General features: G+C 40.6%; 2 protein-coding genes across 2 annotated transcripts in view; both read left to right on the top strand.

Moving 5' to 3' along the window:
- Positions 1 to 3,192, top strand: part of myo3a (myosin IIIA) — a 74,642-nt gene extending 71,450 nt beyond the window's left edge. Inside the window, exons 35-36 of the mRNA XM_036944113.1 lie at positions 1,408 to 1,701; positions 2,050 to 3,192. Coding sequence (XP_036800008.1) covers positions 1,408 to 1,701; positions 2,050 to 2,167 — 412 coding nt within the window. The 3' untranslated portion in view covers positions 2,168 to 3,192. The remainder of the gene's footprint in view (positions 1 to 1,407; positions 1,702 to 2,049) is intronic.
- Positions 3,193 to 8,171: 4,979 nt separating this feature from the next.
- Positions 8,172 to 21,873, top strand: gad2 (glutamate decarboxylase 2). Its single transcript, XM_021562788.2, has 16 exons — positions 8,172 to 9,019; positions 9,428 to 9,490; positions 9,643 to 9,798; positions 10,239 to 10,472; positions 11,416 to 11,506; positions 12,311 to 12,423; positions 12,937 to 13,052; positions 13,774 to 13,853; positions 13,968 to 14,022; positions 14,266 to 14,382; positions 15,216 to 15,280; positions 15,368 to 15,446; positions 15,929 to 16,078; positions 16,910 to 17,017; positions 18,053 to 18,142; positions 21,415 to 21,873. The coding sequence occupies exons 1-16, from the start codon at positions 8,941 to 8,943 to the stop codon at positions 21,586 to 21,588; spliced, it is 1,770 nt and encodes a 589-aa protein (XP_021418463.1). The 5' UTR covers positions 8,172 to 8,940; the 3' UTR covers positions 21,589 to 21,873.

The raw sequence follows: 21,873 nt of genomic DNA, 5'->3' as shown, positions 1-21,873 counted from the left end.
AAAGTAGATCCCATTCAGGTTCAATAAATCCCATTTGGCTCCTGAGACGCAGGTCCTATTCAATTAATACTGGTAATCAAGTCTCCAGAGAATGACAAAAACGATTCCCCTTGCGCTGTGAGAATAAGCATTCGGATTCAACAATAAAACGTGTTTCCTGTGTTAATGAAAATGCAAACCCAACTAAAACTCAACTTTCAGTACTGGAGGAACACCTTTTTTAGTTTTAACCTGGAAACCCGTTATGCGGTTTTGACTGAAAAGCACCCATTGTGTGGCCGGTCTAACTGAACGATATAATAGCGGCAGAATCCTGTTAGTTAGAGAGTCCGTAGGCATTGAGGCTTGCCACAGCCTCTGCCTGTGACATAGATTACTGTTTCTATTACATAACTCAACCAATAAGCCGGAAAGAAGAGGGGGGATATGAAAACCCACAGAGGGGAAATTTCCATTTGAGTCTGTCAATAGAAGAGGAGGGGAGGCAGTGATTAATCAGGAACTAGGAAGGCCCTTCCGCCTCGGCTGTAGAACTAAAGGTCCTGGGTTCACATTATGCACAGCTCCAGCTAGCTCATCACAAGGCTGGTGTAATGAGGAAGTGGAGTAATGGAGTTCATATTGATGCTCATCCTGCTATGAAATAATATACTCTGTTAAGGCTACTGTAGCCATCGGGTGAACAGCGTGGCTGGCTAGAGAAACTTCCTCAATGCCAATCAATGGCCGAGCAAATGTATCGTTGATATTTCCTCGCCATGACACAATACAGCAATACAACACCTTCTACCCCCATTAGTCTGCTGAACAATTCATAAAAATCACCACCGGACAATTTACTATGAACCCCCCCCACCCCCCTTGTACACTGCTGCTACTCGCTGTTTGTTTGTTTTTGTTACCTATGCATAGTCACTTCACCCCCACCTACAAGTACAGATTACCTCAACTAGCCTGTACCCCTGCACACTGACTCGGTACCGGTTGCTCATGTATATCAATCAATCAATCAAATGTATTTATAAAGCCCTTCTTATATCAGCTGATGTCACAAAGTGCTGTACAGAAACCCAGCCTAAAACCCCAAACAGCAAGCAATGCAGGTGTAGAAGCACGTTATTGTTATTCTTGTGTTACTTTTTATTATTACTTTTTATTTTAGCCTACTTGGTAAATCATTTCTTCTTCTTGAACTGCACTGTTGGTTAAGCGCTTGTAAGTAAGCATTTCACAGTAAAGTTTATACTTGCTGTATTTGGTGCATGTGGCAAATAAAGTTTGATTTGATTTGATCGGTTTGCCATATTCGGAAAGCCAAATTATGTATGGCATATGAAATGTCCACTTTGACTTATTGTCAAATAGTAAGTGACTGACCATAACTGCCTTCTCCTGTCTGTGCTCCAGTCCTGGGAAGCTGCTGGACGTAGATGACCAGTACTACCAGGGCCTCCCCACCAGTAAGTCCACCGGTGCCATAGCCGGAGACAGACGCACCTCTCTCACCAGACGAGCATCTCTCGAGAGGAGGCAGTCTATCGAACAGAGGCGCTCTATAGAGAGGAGACAGTCTTCTGCGAGGAGACAGTCTTCTGACAGGAGGCAGTCAACAGCTGCAGACAGAAGTCCACAGACAAGAAGACAAACTCCAGACAGGAGACAATCTAGAGAGAGGGCAGTCTCCGAGCCAGCAGATAAAAGGTGTGTAATCCATTCACTACAGACAAATGCATATACTCACATATCTATTGTTAATACGCCTGGGAATACGTGTGAATACACAGACACAAGACACTGATACATAGTGTATGTCCATAGCATGAACGTCTATGATGACGCAGAGAGACTGCAGAGAGAAAACAAACAAATCCTAAATATTCCACCATGAGTCTTGATCTTTTCTCATCTATTACCATCTATCATTCCATCTTTATCCCTCTGCTCATCTCTCACTGTACTGCATCTCTTTCCCTCTTTCACTATTTGGTCCTCTGTTCATTTCCTGCCTGGCCCTGTCTCACTTTATCTCCTGTGTTGCTGTGTTGACAGGCACTCCGTTCCCAGACTGCCCTCTGCAGAGGGCCAGGACGACAACCCTTATGACTACAGAAAGCTCCTGAGAAAGACCTCCCAGAGAAGAAGGCTCATCAAACAGTACAGAGACTGAGCAGTGCTCTTCTCAACGGCATACTCCATTTAAAGCAAAATGGCATAATACCTCCCTGTATGTGACACCGCCAGAAGCATGCCATAACATCTGACATAATGCGACATGATAGTTCATTACTGTTGACTTTTGTTAACATCTGACAAACCCTATTTGAATGTCTAATGAGTTGCGTTCTATGATAGTGCTGTGTCAGCTGTTATAAACTAACATTGGTTTTCATAAAATGTCATGACAGCTGGTATGTTTTGCTTATGGCATTGTTATGACGGTGTTGCGCCAAGCCACTTCCCTGTAGTTACCAGGTTGAGTTTGGGGCCTATACATAGCAGATGGCGTCACGAACGAGTTAACTTTGTCAGTCTGTAAATACTTGTGTCAGGCTCTTCTAAGAAGCAGATTTGTTGTATCTCCTTTAAACAATGCTGGTAAGCTTCATTCGCTGCATAGTGTGAGCTGATAATGTGTTCTTTATCCTTCAAAATGTATATGAAAGGAATTGAATGTCAAAAGAGATAGAGAATAGAAATGGAGTGGTATGTGGTGCAAGCCATGAAGGCTCTACCTCTAGGATCTGTTTCAGTGTATTGTGATCGATTTAAAACAGGGTTACTACTATTGATGTCAATGAATATAAAGTTGGAAGGAAAATGTGGTCCTATGTCATTTATGGTGATGCACAGTGGGTTATCAAACAAGGGTTCGTGGTGATCATTGGCTGTAGGCAGCTTACGTTCCTGAAATTCACTGCATTGGCACTACCACTGTTTATTAGTGTATGGGTTTGTGATGTACAGTATGTTGATATGAATGCTTCTTTGCTGCTTGAATGGTCAATATTATCAACTCAAACATCATTTTATTACTGTTGTGAAGTGTAAATATACAAAGCAATACAGCTACATGTAAAAGGTCAACGCTAATTTGAATACATAAATTGACCTGTAGACCGTAGTGTATGTCGTACCATCAGACCAAATGTAATGTCATATCGGTTTTTAACACAATGACTGCACGATTTGAGGTTGCAATGATCTGTCTTTCAATTGCAATGTGTGTTATTACAGTTGATTACCAACCACGCTTAGTACTTTATCTTGTTTAACTTTAATTAAGTGTCTGTCTACATATTTGGGTCTTTTAAAATACATCATTTATAATTGATCAAATAGTGTGTGCATATGTCATTGCTCTCCTTGGTGTGACATACAGAAACCTCTGAAGGGCAGATAGGCTGCTGTACTTCCTGATAAACTATCAGTCACTTTCTGCATTTCCTGTCCATATTTTTTTCGTCTTTAAGAGTAACTGTCCGTCCGTCTGCCAAGCCCCATCCTTCGGTTTACCTTCCATGTGGCTCTAACCGTTTATTAATTAAGAGAGCCCTTGGGGATGTTGACAGCTTGCCCTGACATGGACATTTTTGGGGAGAGTTGTGAAAAGTAGTGCACCTTACCTGGGATCTGGTGTTAGGAGGGGGTTTGAATGTCGACCCCAATGTAAGTGTTCTGATACACAGAAAGGGTTTTAAAACAGACTAGAAGTACTCTGAAACACCCAAAGTGGTTATTTTAATCTGAATATTGGTGTTGTGAAAACAGTTTTGGGGGTTTTAGTGCATGTAAAAGGCAGCATAAAAAAATACACAATCAAAACAGTTAAGAAATGCAAATTATTTATAGCCTAAATATTGATTGATGAGGACCCGTGGAGAATATTTTTTGTGGAATCTACCTTTTTTCAATGCTTTATTTAGACTGGAAACAGGAGGAGATAGAGAAGGAGTGAAAGTGGGACAGGCAGAAGTAAGAATTGAACCCTCGAATTCTGGGGCAGTAAAATGGTACATTTCATTTGAATTTTATTGAAGTTTTACAAACTCAACCACCCCGCCACAAAAAGATTCTAGGGTGAATTGAAATGTATAATAAAAAAACTAAAAACATACAGTATACTTACTAAAAATGATTGCAAGTAATTTCAATGATTTGTTCATTTAATTTTACCCAACAATTTAAAAATAAATCCAACTTAACATGTGGCTTAAAAGTTAAGATTATTTTATGAGGAGATCCAAAGCCTGAGAAATTTGAGTTATTTAACTAATTGGTTTGAATCCTATCGTGCCACATGGCTCTGTTTTTAGAGGATTATGGGTAATTCAAAAGTGTTTAGAATGTATTCTTATTTTACACAATGGTGTATGAATGTTTGAAGAAAGAAAAGTATATTTACAGTATAGTTTAGTATTAAGCAGCTTGATGCACCATAAGGTGTAATGGATCATGATGAACGGATATCCAAAACGGCATTTTTAATGTTCAATGATGAGAAAACCCATTCCCACATTTCTAACTTTTGATGGAAGAGGAAATTGCAAAACATGTTGCAAAACCTGGAGTTACTGTTGCCAAAATGGGTTAAACAGGCAAATGAACAGACACATTAATGAATGCTAAACAATAAAATACTCTGCTCTAGACAGGATTTGAAAAACCATAATAGTGTTCTTTTGGTGCCGTTTCCTCCCTCTATAGTTTCTATAGTGTTTAGAAACTATAGAGAGAGGAAACGGCACCAAAAGAGAAGTTATCTAATTCTGCACTAAACAGAATACGAAATACCAATATAGTTTGTTCAACCTTTTTTGGTAGGGCTCCCAGTCCTTGGCAAGGTGTTGTGCAACACTTTATTAAGTGGTGTTACAACACACCATGCAGTGGTGATTTTAGCATGTAAATCTTGGTGGGGAAAACATCAACAAAAGAAATGTCATGGGGATGCATGACAGGGAAGCCACTACACAACACGATACTAAACAATACATGAATTGCACTATAACGGTGACAAACGGTGCCCACAAATGGTTAGGGCCTGCAAATGGTTAGGGCCTGCTGTCCCAACAGCAGTTTTCTTTTCAGAACCATGGAATGAATCCTTACCACTGCTACACCTGGCTATCAGAGAAGACTTGTCTGGCACCGAAACAGTTCATTCAGCCTTATTTACTGCCTTTATATTTAAAAAAAAGTTGATATGGCTGACTTTCTTCAACAAATGTGGTTTCTACTGGCAATTGAGATGTACATACTATGGCATAAGGGAACGATGAGCGGAAAAGAGGCAATCCGTAAATTCGATTGAGACATTAATGAGCGAGCTAAGACGAAAGTAGACAATATAACTATTTGTTAAGCACTTTTGAAATGTACAGTGACAAAATTCAGAACATGGGTCGATCTTACAGTATTCTCCCTGTTACACCAAGTCAGAACCGTAGGAAAAATAAAGGGGGGCATATAAGCAGACAATGAAAGCTCTTACAATATTCGATGATTACATTTCTCAAATACAGGCTATAGGCTACATGTGCACCACCAAGTCAGAACAGTAAGCTAAATTATGAGTGGGGAAGGGACCCAATTATTAGGGTGAGACACATTGGCTACTAACAGCTTACTACATAATATACACATAGTATTACTTTCTTAGCTACAGTATACATATCTCCCTGGCAGATTACATAATTTATGCAGCAGCATACAAGACATTTTTGGACTCATCTTGTTGTGCTGTGCTCACTTGAACAGGAAGGTGGTGTGGGGGTCCTTCTTGTGCAAATTTTGTCATCATTTTTTAAAATCAAAGTCTGGCATTCTCTGGATTTATAGTGCTTTTAAGGCAACTGGGAACTGTGAAAAATACAAGGTTGAATCATGGCATCAGTGATCTTCAGGTCGGAGCTCTAGATAGTGTCATGTGTTCCCGGTTTGGAATTCCAAGTTGGATGACCGTTCAAAAAGTATTTTCCCAGTCTGAGCTTGTTTTTTCGAAGTTCCCAGTTGTCATGAACTCACTGAAATCTGAGATTTCCCAGTTCAGAGTTTCCAGTTGTTTTGAACGCGGCAGAAGTCATGCAGGATTGACAGCATGGCCAATGTATTCAACCGTTTCTGGCCCATGTTACATGTGAATGTTTATCCTTTTAAGTTTGGAAAAGAGACCCTTAAAACCAGACTTGGACCACACACCCACTCCACTGAATAGCAGGCTAGTAATTACTTTGCAACGCTTGCAGTTAGCTACTGATTCCTTCCAAGCCACTCATTGGTGAATTTGCGATTTCCAACTTGTTGTGTAATGTTTATGTCCAATGGCCGATGAGCACAATACGTTTTATCTATAATTTCTCGTCATATGACAAGGACTGAAAAGGATTTGCCAGTAGATTGTCAACTTGATTCATGATGATGACTGCTTGTCTAGCTGGCTAGCTAAGATTTTGAAAGTATGATGTTGACATGATCAGTCTAATCAAAGCTTCGGTACATAAACCGTGAACCGATGTAATTTTATCTGTGGCCAATGACCTTGAGCCTTCTTGGATGGGTACTTCTACTGTAAATCTATGGCAGCACCTACGGGGCTTGAACTTTCTAGCTCTCCCTGTAGATTTTGCAGAGACGAAGTGTCCCCATGAGTGACAGAACACTGAACTAATCATGGCACAGCTAGAGAGCATTACCAACCCCTATGTTTTGTCTGTTCCGCTGGCTGCCCCACCACCACAGAAAGCACTGAGCTTGGCTGAAACACCTGCATTTTGTAGCTGCCTTAGAAAGCAAAAAAGGAGACCATGTTTGTATGCGGCTTTATTAATTACATTTTTATTATTTTTTTTACATTGTTTGCAAAATGATATGTTATGCGTATTAATGCCAAAATAACATGCAAAACAGGCTTCTTTTTTTTTTTGCTAAACAGGTGGGGCTCAAAACAGGTGGGGCAGTCCTGAATAGGGTCACCACTGACACCATGTATTGCTTCAACACTTCTCAGGATGATGTGTTTCAATACTCCAGAAACTTTAAGGTTTTATCTCCTTCGTGTTGGTGGCAGCTCAGTTGCCACTCGTTTTGGTGTTACAAAGCACTTAATTTTAACAGTGTAGATTGTATTGCCTAATGTAGATTGAGAATGGCTTTCAACATTACTGTTGTGTTCAGGTCTGCCTACATTCACTGTGAATTGTTTTGACTTTACACACTCTACTTCCCATGCTCAGGTTGAATAATGTGGAAATAATTTGAACGCTGTTTAATAAATTGTCCAAATATATTACCACTTACGTAAATGCAAACCACGGAGCTGCAGTGTTATTCAACTTTCCTACGTATTTCCCTTATGTTAACTTAGCATTTTTTGTTGTTGAGTGAATCCGTAACCTTTAAGTGTGACATTTAAAGCAGAAAAGCCCACAGGGTTTGTTACTGATTCACTTGTGATGTGTTCTCAGTGGTCACACTAGCAGCACAACTGATTGATGATAGCATCCAACAGAATGTAGTCTGCCCCAAAACAAAACACATCCCTATTTTCCCAGATGACCTCATAGCTATGTTTCTTCTTTTTGTAGGTCTGTGCATAGCCACAGGAAGTAGGGATGCTGAAAAATCTGAATTATAAACAAATATTAATACAATATATATATATATATATATATATATATATATATATATATATATTATTATTGTTACGGTATTATTTTTTTTTTTTTACATAAGTAGTGCACTGGGGCTTTACTATATAGTAAAGCCATCTGGGATCTGGGATCTGGATGCATGGCTTTTGAACAGCACTGACAGTCATGGCTTGAAGGGCTACATCTTTTGTCAAGTTAAAACGTCAGATTTGATTTTTCATAGCAAGTTAGGAGAACTTATGCAGCAGAATTAACGTAGCAAGTTAGGGGAATTATGTTAAGTTTAGGAAAAGGGTTAGGGTTAGCTAAAATTCAAAACATTTCAACTTTCGACAAAAGCTGGAGCCCTTCTAGCCATGACCGACGTAGAGCCAGGCACAATAAACGGACCGCGGATTTGAACGCCACTCTCCATGGAGCACTCGGTTTGAACTCTAGCGGAGCGAGAGGGACCCACGCGTTCCCACTCCACACCGCGTTACGTTTCCTTGACCGGAGGGGGGCAATGATAGGAGGCGCCAAGGCATAAAAAAGTTTGGGATCAATGAATTATCAGGGCAGCCAAGCTGGAGTAAAACAGTTTAAATGAGACTGTTTCTGATGTTGAGTTCCACGCACACAGCAGGAGGGGGACAAAGATGTGTGGTCACGACTCATGACGCAACCCAGTTCGTCATGAACTGAATCACATTGGAATTTATTTCGTGACGTGAAACCAGGTTAACACTACGGTGGGACACGTTTGTTTTATTAAGTTGCTTATACCATTAATATAGCAAACCCTGCGCTCTACTTTTCACCGCTGGATTATACTCTGCATAGTAGTGCTTATTCCTGAAAGTGGCCTTAGTGAAATCGCCTTTTTATCGCCTTTTTTCACAATACGGATATATTCATACTCTTACACTCTGCCATACTACATAGCCTTGTATTTTACCCAGTGGTGAGAGGTTGCGCTTTACACTGAATCGCGAGGGGCTCTGGGTAACTGTTACCGAATTCTCTGAGAAGACAATGCCTGGCATTCCGTCTGTATACCTGTGGTCGCCTGCGTACAGAGAAGAGTCTCGGTGAAGAGAGCGCTACGTTTTGAGCACTTTTGCAGTTTCGTTTGTGTCTCTGTTGAATGCACAGTTTGATTTTGTGCAGCTGGAAAAGAGTCGACAGACAGCTTCAGCACCACGTCTCTGAACAGCTCCCGTTTCCCTTCGGCACATTTCCCCCCGGTTGAATGGGCGCTATTTGTCCGTCTTTCATATAGCTCTTAACTGCTGGCGACTGACTGTTTGCAATGGCATCACACGGATTTTGGGGTCTTGGCGCGCCAGAGAATGCTGGTGATAATACCAGCAACCAAAGCCCCACTACGCGTGAGTATTATCGGCTTGAGCCCCTAAAGGGAAAATGAAATAACCTATTTGGTTGGATAAATCAACGTTTAACGCTTGCAACCCCTAACTCTCATAAACAATGTATTCAGGCTACCAGGATAAATGTGGCTTAACAATGACCGGTAGAAGATGTCACATATTGTTTTTATGTCATGCATATAGCCCCTAGACAAAATGGGCTTAGTCAAGGTTAAGACGACTTAAAAAATGTTGATTATATAAATTGCTAGTAGCCCTATTATTGTGAATTTGGTAGCCCAATACAGCGTATTATGTTCATGTGAGGTTGTGTTCACCCTGTTTCAGCACGTTTTTTCCTGAATATTTGTAAGTTACACAGCCTGAATATAGCCCATTATTCATCCGTCTTTGACTTGCTCTCTCCAGCCAGGGCATGGTGCCAGGCGGCGGCCCAAAAACTACCTGGAGGCATTGGATCGAAACTGTGTGGTAGGTTGGTTCTGGAAAAAACAGCTCCAATTTGCATATTAGCATAGCCTATATGAAGCAATATAACAGTGTCGCAACATATTCATTGCTTATCGTGCATTGAATTGTTTCCTCCTTTTCTGATTTGTATGAACTGAAACAAACATTTAAAGCTCTACTCAGTGTTGCTGGAGAGGGCGAGAAAACATCCGAGCCGACATCTACCAAACTGGATGAGACAACGGTTGGAACTTGCGGATGCAACAAACCGTGCAATTGTCTAAAGGCGACTGAGGCGACTGTTGGTTTCTCAGATCTATATTCAACAGGTAGGCCTATAAACATGACAGGCCTATATTGATACATTTTTCACATACGAAATCGTGATATGAGTGGCCTACACGCATGATGCATCGTTCAGATGATAAATAGCGTAACCTTCAACAAATTCAACAAGAAGCCCATTTAAAACCCACGTAGGCATACTGACGTATAGACCTATTATTTTGAACTGAAAAATGTGTTATGTTTTCTGATGTACATATAATTAATTTAGGTTAGTCATTATCACTTCGAAACAAATAATAAAATAGTCGATGGCCTTATGTATCTGGTGTAAATATGTAGCCTATTATTTCCCAATAAATCTACACTTTATACGCATTTTCTCCATACTTAAATCTAGGCCTCTCTGTCCTTCATTTTCAAGGTTAAAATGACACTTTAGAGTTCAAATTCAAATTGCCTGCATTTTTACATTGATTCACAGATCTACTACCTGCGTTGGATGGTGACTTGAAGACAATGACTTTTCTCCAAGAAGTTGTGGATATTTTGCTGGCATATATCACGGAATCGTTTGATAGGGAAACGAAAGTCATTGATTTCCACTATCCAAATGAATTGCTCCAGAGAAACAACTGGGAACTGCAGGATGAGCCAGAAACACTGGATGATATTTTGATAAGCTGTCGTGCAACTCTGAAATACGCTATCAAAACAGGTATTATAAGATATATATTTATTGCAACAAAATGCTAATGTCGCAGATTTTTTTATGAGAGGAAATGGACAATTCAAAATCAATATTGCCTGTCTGTCTGCTGTTTTACTCAGCTATCTATATGTTTTTTTTGTAAATTCGTTTTGGGTCAATATACACGAAATTAATTGCTAAATGTTTTCTTCTGAAGAGTTGTTCCTGTTCATTAATTAGGCCTGGGGCTACCCAGACGAAAATTAAAGTACAGCAGGCAGATTGTTTTAAAAAGATACATTAATGGTTTTAGATTAAAATATAAACCAGGCCTATCCAGCGGCATATCCAAGAAAACAGACCTACATGTGTGTTTTCGTTACATGTTTTTATTTAGCAAATGACTGTAGATGGTATGTATAGATGGTGGAAATCTAATGTTTTTGAGATCATAATCTGTTAAATGTGCTAGGTCATTTCCCCCCGTGCCGCACTATTCGGGATGAAGAAAGGCATAATATATGGAGCAAAATGGAAATGACATGATGTCCTTCCCCAAAATACAATTTCCAAACGAATTTGACAGTATCAATGCTAAAATCACTAACATGTTCCATATATGCCATGCTATTATCCTCACCATGTTCAATTTCAAAACTAAAACGAATACCCCTCAGGGCTGGTAAAATGTCAAAAAATACGGAAACGTTTTGAAATCACCTTCTCTCTAAAATGTTCTAGCATGACCATACAAGCTTAATAGTTGTCACTCCAAGAACACACCACAACTGAATTCAACTATGAAGGAGCTACATACAGCCTTACATGCCAAGCTGTGCCAAGTGGCATAGGCACCAGAATCACATAAAAAGCATAGTATGGAAAACAGAAATACAGGAAAATATGCCTGACATTTCCAAAAAGACCACAACTAAATTCTGTAATCTCACACAATTTCCTCTGCTTCTAGCCCACCCCAGATACTTCAATCAGCTCTCAACAGGATTAGATATGGTTGGTCTTGCAGCTGATTGGCTAACGTCCACCGCAAACACCAACATGTGAGTATGACTAGTATGATAAAACAGAATAACAATCATTTCCATTTCCGGTCCATCCATGGGCATTCTCTGCTGCGACTTCTCACACTGATAGTGGAGTCTCACTCAAAGAGAGCATGTGAAAGGTTGAAAGGAAAGGCAGCACATAATTCAATCCCGTATTAATTTAACCCCACCCCTCGCCGCCTTCCCTCCTTCGCTATCCCCATGGCAATTCAAGAGGAAAAAATTAGCATTTTGGCTTGATTCAGGCTAATCGGAAGTTAATTTCTGGCTGAGTGGGGGATGATATATACTGAGAGTCATGGCTCAGTGAAATAAGGGTTCTGCTAGCACAATTAAATGCACTGAATCCCCAAAATGAATAAATTTGTAATCAATTTTGGAGTCAGACATGCTGCAGTGTAGCGTTTGTATGATGCAGAGAATGTTGAACTGTTTTGTAATGTAGAGAAAAGAGTCATACATAGAGTAATGCATTTAACCTACATAACCTGCAATGACCTTTGTAAATTCCACTGTGTTTGTGGTTGAATTGCAACGTTGTACATTGACATCTACTGCTATGTGCATTCCAATAAACCCAAAGTTTTGCTTTGTCTGTCTTGACTTTGAAATACGTTGTCAGCTTCTATGAGCTATATAACCCCATCCCTCATGCTAAACCTGAGCCCATGATAAACTGTTTCTCAAGCCAAATCGGTTGTGAACCTCCAGAGGGGAGAAAAGACAGATGCTCAATCATTTGTCTGCCATTACATATTTTGTGTAACTCAGTCATGTGATCTCTCTTGTGCAATCCAGGTTCACCTACGAGGTGGCTCCAGTGTTCGTGCTGCTGGAATACGTCACTTTGAAGAAAATGAGGGAGATCATTGGCTGGGAGGATGGCCGAGGGGATGGAATCTTCTCTCCCGGTGCGTAGGTGACGCCAATTATAACCCCCCCATCAGATTCACAGAAAATTGGTTGGCCCATCTCCAGCTATGTGTAAATTAGCATTTTGATGACTAAAATGGAACACTTTCCACAGTCAATTAGCATAAAACCACTTCCTCCCTTACAACATAACGGTTGCTTTCATTTCTCCTCTGGACTCTTGGTTGACATATAACAAAAACAAAAAAACATAGGAGGTTATAATAACCGAGGCAAACTGATGCTTTTTCACAATTACATCGACATGTAAATAAATATATGTTATCATCATTGAAACATTGTATTTTTTGATTATTTCCTCAAAACATTTAAGACAGATTCTCCCGAGACATGTATGTTACCAATACATAACCATTGCATTTACTTTTAGTCCTGTGTTATTGAATAGCCAAAGCATTATCTTCATGTGAGTTTTGACATCTGATGGCTGTACCAAATGATCGTGACACAACACAAGTGATTGAGTGGTGTGCGTCGCCTCTCTCCCCTAGGTGGTGCCATTTCCAATATGTATGCCATGCTGCTGGCTCGCTTCAAGATGTTTCCTGAAGTGAAGGAGAAAGGAATGTCATCAGTCCCCAGACTGGCAGCCTTCACATCCGAGCATGTAGGCCTCCCTCCCCTTACTCCTATCTTTCATTTTCACTTTATTTAATTTGTTAATTCGTTCATTTATCGTTTTATACATTTCTTGCTTTGACTTCCTTTTTTGTGTGTGTTTATTTATTGTGCATTTCATTTAGCTGCTTCATAGTGATGTTACCCCAATGTCTTGGTGAGGGAGTATAATTTGTATGCTTTGTTCTTAGATTACGTCAAATTACAAGGATCCAGCGTTCACTACTTAAAGAGGGTAATGTTTGGCAAAGTGGGCGTCAGATTCCCAATGAAATCCCTTTGGCATACTGCTGGGCCAGCTGTTCCATATAAAGCCAGGTCACATTTTCCAACACTGATGCATTCATGTTGTAGAAAAGGGACTGACATCACCTTCACATGCAGCCACAGCTAATGTGAGGCTGATTTGCTGACATTCTGCATGACAGTACAGCACACAGGGACACTTGCTGTTATCTCCTCTCCCCTGCAGTGGCCCAGGACATTTAAATAATTCGGGCAAACAACAGCTCAAATAGAACACTCCCAAAAGCCGTTGCTTTGCCTTGGACAGCAACATTCCAACGTTACTACAGCTCACCTCTTTTTGTTCTTTCCTTGGTCTTGAATTCCCTTTATAGCAGCATTCAATGAAATGCATCAAACAGGAAATGTAATCAGGTTAAGAGAAGAGCTTGTGCGAGGGATTTCTCTACTTCTGTGTCTTTTAGAGTCATTTCTCAATCAAGAAAGGAGCAGCAGCCCTTGGCATTGGTACAGAGAGTGTCATCTGCATCAAAGCTGATGAGAGGTACTGTAGTGTTTTAACTACACAGTAGGCCTCAGGTGCAGAATAAAACAGAACATGTCATTTAATGGCAAAAGCATTCAAGCAATGAAATCCTGTTTTTTTCTTTCTTCACAGTGGTAAAATGATACCAGCTGACCTTGAAAGGAAAATACTGGAAGCCAAGCAGAAGGTAATTTCATACACACATGACACATCCATCCATATCCCTGTTGAAGAGCAATGGCTATTAAGTCATTTTTTCCCTTCATACTGTGCAACCATATGGAAATTTACCCCAACGATGATCAGGAATGTGTTGTGCTATTATCTAGAATATATCATCGGTAATGTCATGTGTATAATGGGAAATAGTTATAATGTTGGTATGTGACACTGTACATGCGAATTATTTCTTTTCATGTTTTATGTTTAGGGATTTGTGCCATTCTTTGTGAGTGCGACGGCTGGCACCACAGTCTACGGAGCCTTTGACCCCCTCATTGCCATCTCAGATATTTGTAAGAAGTACCAAGTCTGGTTCCACGTGGATGTAAGTAGAAACACGTGTACTTTATCTCTTAAAAAAACATTATTTTTTTTACATGCTGATTTTGTAATAGCTGACTGATAAGAATCGTCCCAACTGATATACAGAGCAAGAATCCTGTTATGGTGGAAAATTACATTAAGTTACACTATACAAGTGGCTATTACACACTCAAGTTACTTTAGGTGAATACCTTTGTTGTTACCTCATCAGATGGTAAGTCCATAACATTTAGCTTTGGGTGTTTCAGGGACAGGGGCACACAGAGCTCACCAGTCAGAGTTTGATTCATGTAATATATCTGAGTCCCCTCTGCTGCTTTCAGCTGACCTAGATAGGAGACAGCCACTCAGCCAGTTTCCTCTGTAACACTGGAGATTAAGGAAACTGGAGCAGGGGCTGTAAATCATCCTTTCCCCTGACTTCCCCATCATGGCCTCTCTCACCGAAGGACTCTGTGTAATGGAGGTGATTGAGGCATGACATAGAGACACCTCTATTAAGACCAAGAAAGGAGATCCATCAGTGTCAAACTGCAGACATGCTAGATTTGTTTAGGGCCTTTTTACGTTGAATTCTTGTATTTTCGAACATAGAACTGTGAGGGTGAGGTTTAGGTTTAGGAGCTCCCTTTCCACAAAATATGAAATAGAGACTAGTCGTCAGTATTTGCAGGAAACTCCGGTCACTCCGGGAATATGAACTGTATGTTATTACATATGGCTGGTTGAGTTCAGACATGCTGTGGTGTAATGGGGCTCTTCATGTTGAGACTCAGTCTCATGCTACAAAGTGTTCTGTAGTTTGGTCATCTCACTATCTCTCTCTCTACTCAGGGTGCGTGGGGAGGCAGTCTCATCATGTCCAGGATGCACAAGTGGAAGCTAGATGGAGTTGAGAGGTCCGTACTGAAATGTACTAAAATGATGAATTTTCATCTTTTAAATCAATATTCAGAAAAAGTACTCATTGTTGTTTCAATTCACAGGGCCAATTCAGTGACATGGAACCCTCACAAGATGATGGCAGTCCCACTGCAATGCTCAGCCCTGCTGGTCCGGGAGGAGGTAAGGGGTCAAAGTCCCCTTTACATATATATTCATCACAATGTCTTCTTTTGTTACATTTCAGAATAAAAGGCCTACTGTATTTTCCTACATGACTAAGGTCATTACTAAGTTACACATCCATCCTAAATGACCTTGTAGCGAATTAGATTATAGGATATGTATTAACTAGCTATTGTCACTGTTGTATAATCGGAATTATAAACTGGGTGGGTCAAGCCCTGAATGCTGATTGGCTGAAAGCCGTGGTATATCAGACCGTATACTATGGGTATGACAAAACATCTATTTGTACTACTAATTATGTTGGAAACCAGTTTATAATAGCAATAAGGCACCTCGGGGGTTTGTGGTATATGGCCAATACACTACGGCTAAGGGTTGAGTCCTACCACTCAGAACAGCCCTTAGCCGTGGTATATTGGCCATATACTACACCCCCTCAGGCCTTATTGTTTAAGTGATTATTTTCTCTTCTCCAGGGGCTGATGCAAAACTGCAACCAGATGCACGCCTGCTACCTGTTCCAGCAGGACAAGCACTACGACCTGTCCTACGACACTGGGGACAAGGCCTTGCAGTGTGGACGTCATGTGGACATCTTCAAGCTCTGGCTCATGTGGAGAGCTAAGGTTGGTAGAGTACTGATTGCAAATGTAGTTCTCTTTCGATCATTTAGTTCAATAAAGATCCCCTCTAGAGATTTTCATCATGCCTTGATTAATTGTAAAACAGATTGTTTTAGATAACATTGATGGTGATATTTTTTGGTATTTAAAAAAAAATGATATTATAGTTCTCTTTGCCAGGGACTATCTCATGTATATTTCAAAATATATATTCCAAAAGCCTTTTACAGCCTAGTACAATGTACAGTGTATTGCTTTTTTGATTGCATTGTTGACGTCTGTTTGACTACATTGTGTGCAGTATGAATTCCAAACCTTTAGTAGCCTTCTGTTTCTTCAGTCAGCAAATGGTCCTGTTAAGTATAATATAGTGAGCTTTGTGATGCTGGACATCCCAGACAAATAGATTCCCTCTCACCATGTGGCTGGGATGTAAAGCCTGTCCTGGTCTTCAAGTAGTTAGTTTGACCCCTGCAGCTTGACAGTTGAGGACTAGTGGGGTAATTGCTTATCACAGTGCTACAATGGGAACTGACATCAACCTGCATTGCAAAGACAGCGATGTGTGGAGGGAGTTGTTTTTGCTCGTGTTGCATTTGGACTATGGGTTTTAGTGTACCAAGTGTCTTCTTTAATTTAATTAAGACATTTATGAAACATTCTTGGAAAATGTCAATCACCACAGGAAAACAGCATTATTTGTTCCTGCTATCAGTTATTGGGACTTAAAAATATTAGCTATCGTTAGTATGATTTTAAAATAAGCTCTCTTTTTTTCCATCTTTGTTGTTACCTTTACTGTGTTGTTGACAGCATTTTCCTCTTCACCGATAGGGCACCATCGGGTTCGAGGCTCAGATTGACAAGTGTCTGGAGCTTTCGGAGTACCTGTACAACAAGATCAAGGACCGGGAAGGATATGAGATGGTCTTCAATGGAAAGGTATGTTCATATTAAATGTGCTGTATGGTTAGACACTGAACGACATGAATGATAACACAAAAAAACAAACCAAATATGTGAGGATGTTGTGAATGGCTCAAATCTAATTGGAATGTATTTTATACTATAGAGTAGGGCTGAGCCATGCCATAGAGCCCTCAACACTCAACCTCGAAGCCATTTCCACTCTGTGTGTTTTTTCATTGTTCCCCTCTAATGACGGACGGATGTAGACCTGGGACACCAAGTGGTTGCAATGAATTATCAGGTAGAACAGAAAACCAGCAGATTCCGGACCTCGTAGGGTCAGAGTTGAATACCCCTGCGGTAGAGTATGGACACCCTGGCATTTAAATGACTTTTATTTAGCTATGCTTATAATTACAGCCATATAAAAGACAGAAACCACTATAACACAATAGAGTGACAGGCAGGAATAGTCCAAATCCCCTGGGCATTGGTCCAGGTGTTAACTTGGAACCATAGCACCACATCAGTGCAGTCGGGGACTCAACACTGCCGCTAAATAAATGAGTCTGGTATGCATGGTCAGTCAACCATTGGTAATGAATGCTTTACACCAGTGAGCAGACAGAATTTTTTTCTCCCATCACATCTGGTACTAGGAGATCGACATGTGAGACACTCAGACATAGCTAGAGGGTCTATGAATGAGAGCCTCTCTACCTGCTTACTATTCAGACCACTGCCACCGACAGCACCACCCGACACAGCAGAACTCACAGCAGAGTTCTTTTGTCAGGGTGTGAATTGCTCAGTATACACTGCGCTGGCTTGATAAATTGACAGCCATGATTGCTTTGAGAGCTTTCTATTTTGTACAACCTGAGTGGATTCCAATATTCCATGGTTTCTCTAATGGATTTTTTTCCCGCCTGTCTTTCCAGCTCAATTTGATGTGTGCACCAGCGTGTGTGTGCGCGCGTGCGAGCGAGTGTGTGTGTGTGCGTCCATGTGTAAAGCATAATGATTGACTGATGAATCATTTCGTCTTCCCATCTTGCATTGTCCCAGCCTCAACACACCAACGTGTGCTTCTGGTACCTCCCTCCTGGCATGCGGTACATGGAGGACAAAGAGGAGAAAAAGAAGCGCCTGCACAAGGTGAGCAGTAAGACGTAAAGGACTAGTCCGGTCCTTATTGTCCGAGCCTCAAACGCCTCACGTTTGTCCACATCATGTCTCCTTCACCCGAAACAAAATGGCAGTCCTCTGATGTCATTTGTAGAAAAGCCCCTGTGCCTAAAAATGGAAGGCGTTTGGGAAGTCATTAAGCATGTAAATAGAGTTCAATCGCTCAACCTCGATAGCACAATTGGAATGAGAGAATCTTAAATGACAGACATGTTTCTGTGGAATGTGAGAGGAGGGAGGGAGTGAATATGGGGGGGAGGGGCTACTGTCCATGAGTTCAATCATTGGCCGTGGGTTGTTACTGTGGCAGCCACTCAGCAGCAGGGGTCCTCTAATCTGCAATTAGGATGAACAGATGATGTACGTGCCAGCCATATATAGAGACCTCTCTCTCTCTCTCTCAAACACACATGGGGCTCTATTAAATCTGATATACTTTAGCCGTGATATACTTTTGGCAGTGTCAGAGGTGGGACTGAGTTAGAGCTGTCAAATCCACAAGTGGCATTACACCTAAAGTGGACATTGCCATTGGCTGCAGGAATCCCATCCAGCCTTGTTTACAAGTTCAAACTCTGTAATGTGAGATGTAATCTACACCTCGATTAGGCTGATAGAAATTCTCATTATTTTATTTGATGATTTTTACATTTTAGCGTAATTATTTTTATATAGCCTTCACTTTCTCACGGTGAACTTCTAAAGTGAGTGGGGCTGGTGTGGCTTTGTGACAATGATCGCAAGAGCAGCTGCTCACTGGTTTGAAGGCTCCAATGCAGTTCCACCTCTGACCCGCCGAAACATTGCGCTATGGGGTGTCTGTTATCGCCCGGTTAACGCTTGATCTGATTGAATCTATGCCATTGTCTCATTCACACATGCATGATAACATCCCGATTAAAACAGTGTTGACATGCCTCATCCGTTATGGGTATAGATATTTAGCAGGACTGATATTCTGCGTTTCCCGCAGACAGAGGTGATTAGGGACAATGCTGGACTGTGCTGGAAGACATGATATTCTGAATCCATGTTGACTAGCTTTTTTTCAACCACCAGTGTTTTTCAACAGTGCTTTGAAACAATTGGACACAAAATCCTTTGCCAAAGGACTGATTCAAGTGAGGCACAATTCAGAGTTGATTATTTATTGTTATTTGCAGGGTTGCCAATGACAACAGGACACCTGCAACAGATTTGTGTGGAATGACTGTAGTAATAATAGTAATAATAATAATAATAATATGACATTTGTAGAGCGCATTTCCCATGCTCAATGCGCATAAGGTAGAAAGCAAAAACAAAAAACAGCATCAATACATCAGTAAGGAGAAACAATGACCACAATACATCAAAACATGACCTGCTGATTCAACATATAGACTTAAAACAAATTAAGCGATCAAACATTAAAAGCTAACTAGCATGTTGCATGAGGAAGTGGCTGGTGAAAACTCGACTGCTGACATGCAAAAACATTCAACGTATCAACAGTGCACTAACGAAACAAATACCAAAATATCGTTTTTTTGGTGGATTTTCCCTTTAAAGACAATATCCATTTCCCTTATTAAGCCTAAACTTGCAGAAGTTTCCAAAGTTCCATTCGCCTTGTGTAACTTAATACCCCAGATATATTCTAAGTCAATTGAAGATTACTGTGGACCTGCAGGTGATTTGAATCTGTAAAGCACTGCTACTGTAAAGCTCTAAGCTGAAAAGTTGAGCTTCACAAACTGTCACCTAGCATTACCTCTTGGTAGTACCTCCTTGCCCCTTTAAGCCAAATGTGAATTACAAAAATACTGTACACCCATGTAAAATAGCCTTTTATCCTTTGTATTTCTCTTGAGCACTTCCCAAGCCGCCATACTGCTTGTGAAGGAGACGCGTTCTTTCTTCTAGAGATGAACGTACTTTGGCGCGAAAAGTGGGGGGGTGGCAGCATCATGTTGTGGGGGTGCTTTGCGGCAGGAGGGACTGGTGCACTTTGCAAATTAGATGGCATCATGAGGCAGGAAAATTATGTGGATATACTGAAGCAACATCTCAAGACATCAGTCAGGAAGTTACAGCTTGGTTGCAAATAGGTCTTCCAAATGGACAATGACCCCAAGCATACTTCCAAAGTTGTGGCAAAATGGCTTAAGGACAACAAAGTCAAGGTATTGGAGTGGCCATTGCAAAGCCCTGACCTCAATCCTGTAGAAAATTTGTGAGCAGAACTGAAAAAGCATGTGTGAGCAAGGAGGCCTACAAACCTGACTCAGTTACACCAGCTCTGTCAGGAGGAATGGGCCAAAATTCACCCAATTTATTGTGGGAAGCTTGTGGAAGGCTACCCAAAACATGTGACCCAAGATAAACAATTTAAAGGCTATGCTACCAAATACTAATTAAGTGTATGTAAACTTCTGACCAACTGGGAATGTGATAGAAGAAATAAAAGCTGAAATAAATAATTATCTCTACTATTATTCTGACATTTCACATTCTTAAAATAAAGTGGTGATCCTAACTGACCTAAGACAGGGAATTTGTACTAGGATTAAATGTCAGGAATTGTGAAAAACTGAGTTTAAATGTATTTGGCTAAGGTGTATGTAAACTTCCGACTTCAACTGTATATATATATATTTCAGGGGGTGCTGCAGCACCCTCAGCGCCCCTACTTCCCACGGCTATGCCTGTGTCACTCTCACTATCTCCTCCAGAACATGTAATTGAATCTGCCTCTGCACATCAGAGAATGTAATCCACAAAGCCAGACAGACTGTACTGAACAACAAATAAATGACTTTTACCAAGTTTTATTGCAAGATAGCCTCTCAACATCACAGTTTCTGCTGAACTCTTGTGAACCTTGTTGGTGTTAGATTTATTTGTCACCCCAGCTGTCTGTAGCTGTCTTTTCGGCCTGTCCACTGAGTGAATGTAATTTGTGCATCTGTAGATACTATAGCTTGACTACAGGGATGTGTCGCACATTGAAAACACAGAGGTTTGATAAAGTGAACAGCATTTAATACTGGAAGTTTCCTTTTTTTAGGGAATAAAACGTTGATTCGTGTCCATTTGTTTGTCAAAGGAAATTGTCAATTTATCCAGGCTTCACAAAAAGGGGCTTGACATTTTTAAATAAATACATGTGACCTTGTTTTACAATAGTATTTCCTCGTAATAGTCGAAAAGCACTTAACACTTTTTCTTCTTAACCCAACTGTATGTGTCTTGTTGTCTAGGTGGCTCCAGTGATCAAGGCCAGGATGATGGAGTATGGGACAACCATGGTCAGCTACCAACCACAGGGGGACAAGGTCAACTTCTTCCGCATGGTCATCTCCAACCCCGCGGCCACCTTTGAGGACATCGACTTTCTTATCGAGGAAATCGAGCGGCTCGGTCAGGATCTATAAGACTTGTGTCACCCAAATATCCCTCTCCTTTTCCCTAAACGGATGAAATGTTTGTTGTGAATGTATTGGTAATCCATTTTTCTTTCTTCCAAAGTCATATATTATAACAAGGTATGTTTGAGAAGAAAAAAATAATCTATAGATATATCCATATTTATGTATCGCAGCTTTGTCGTGGACCTCCTTGGTCTGGGGTTCTGTAAAAGTTTTTCCTAGTGTAGAGTAGTGTAATTGATGTAACTTTATATGTATTTTTTGTGATATGAAATGCTAGTGCAATAGGTT

This window comes from Oncorhynchus mykiss, chromosome 15, assembly GCF_013265735.2.
Source record: "Oncorhynchus mykiss isolate Arlee chromosome 15, USDA_OmykA_1.1, whole genome shotgun sequence".
NCBI lineage: Eukaryota > Metazoa > Chordata > Actinopteri > Salmoniformes > Salmonidae > Oncorhynchus > Oncorhynchus mykiss.
Note: the sequence above shows the minus strand (reverse complement) of the source record. Positions and strands in the feature narration are given on the sequence as shown.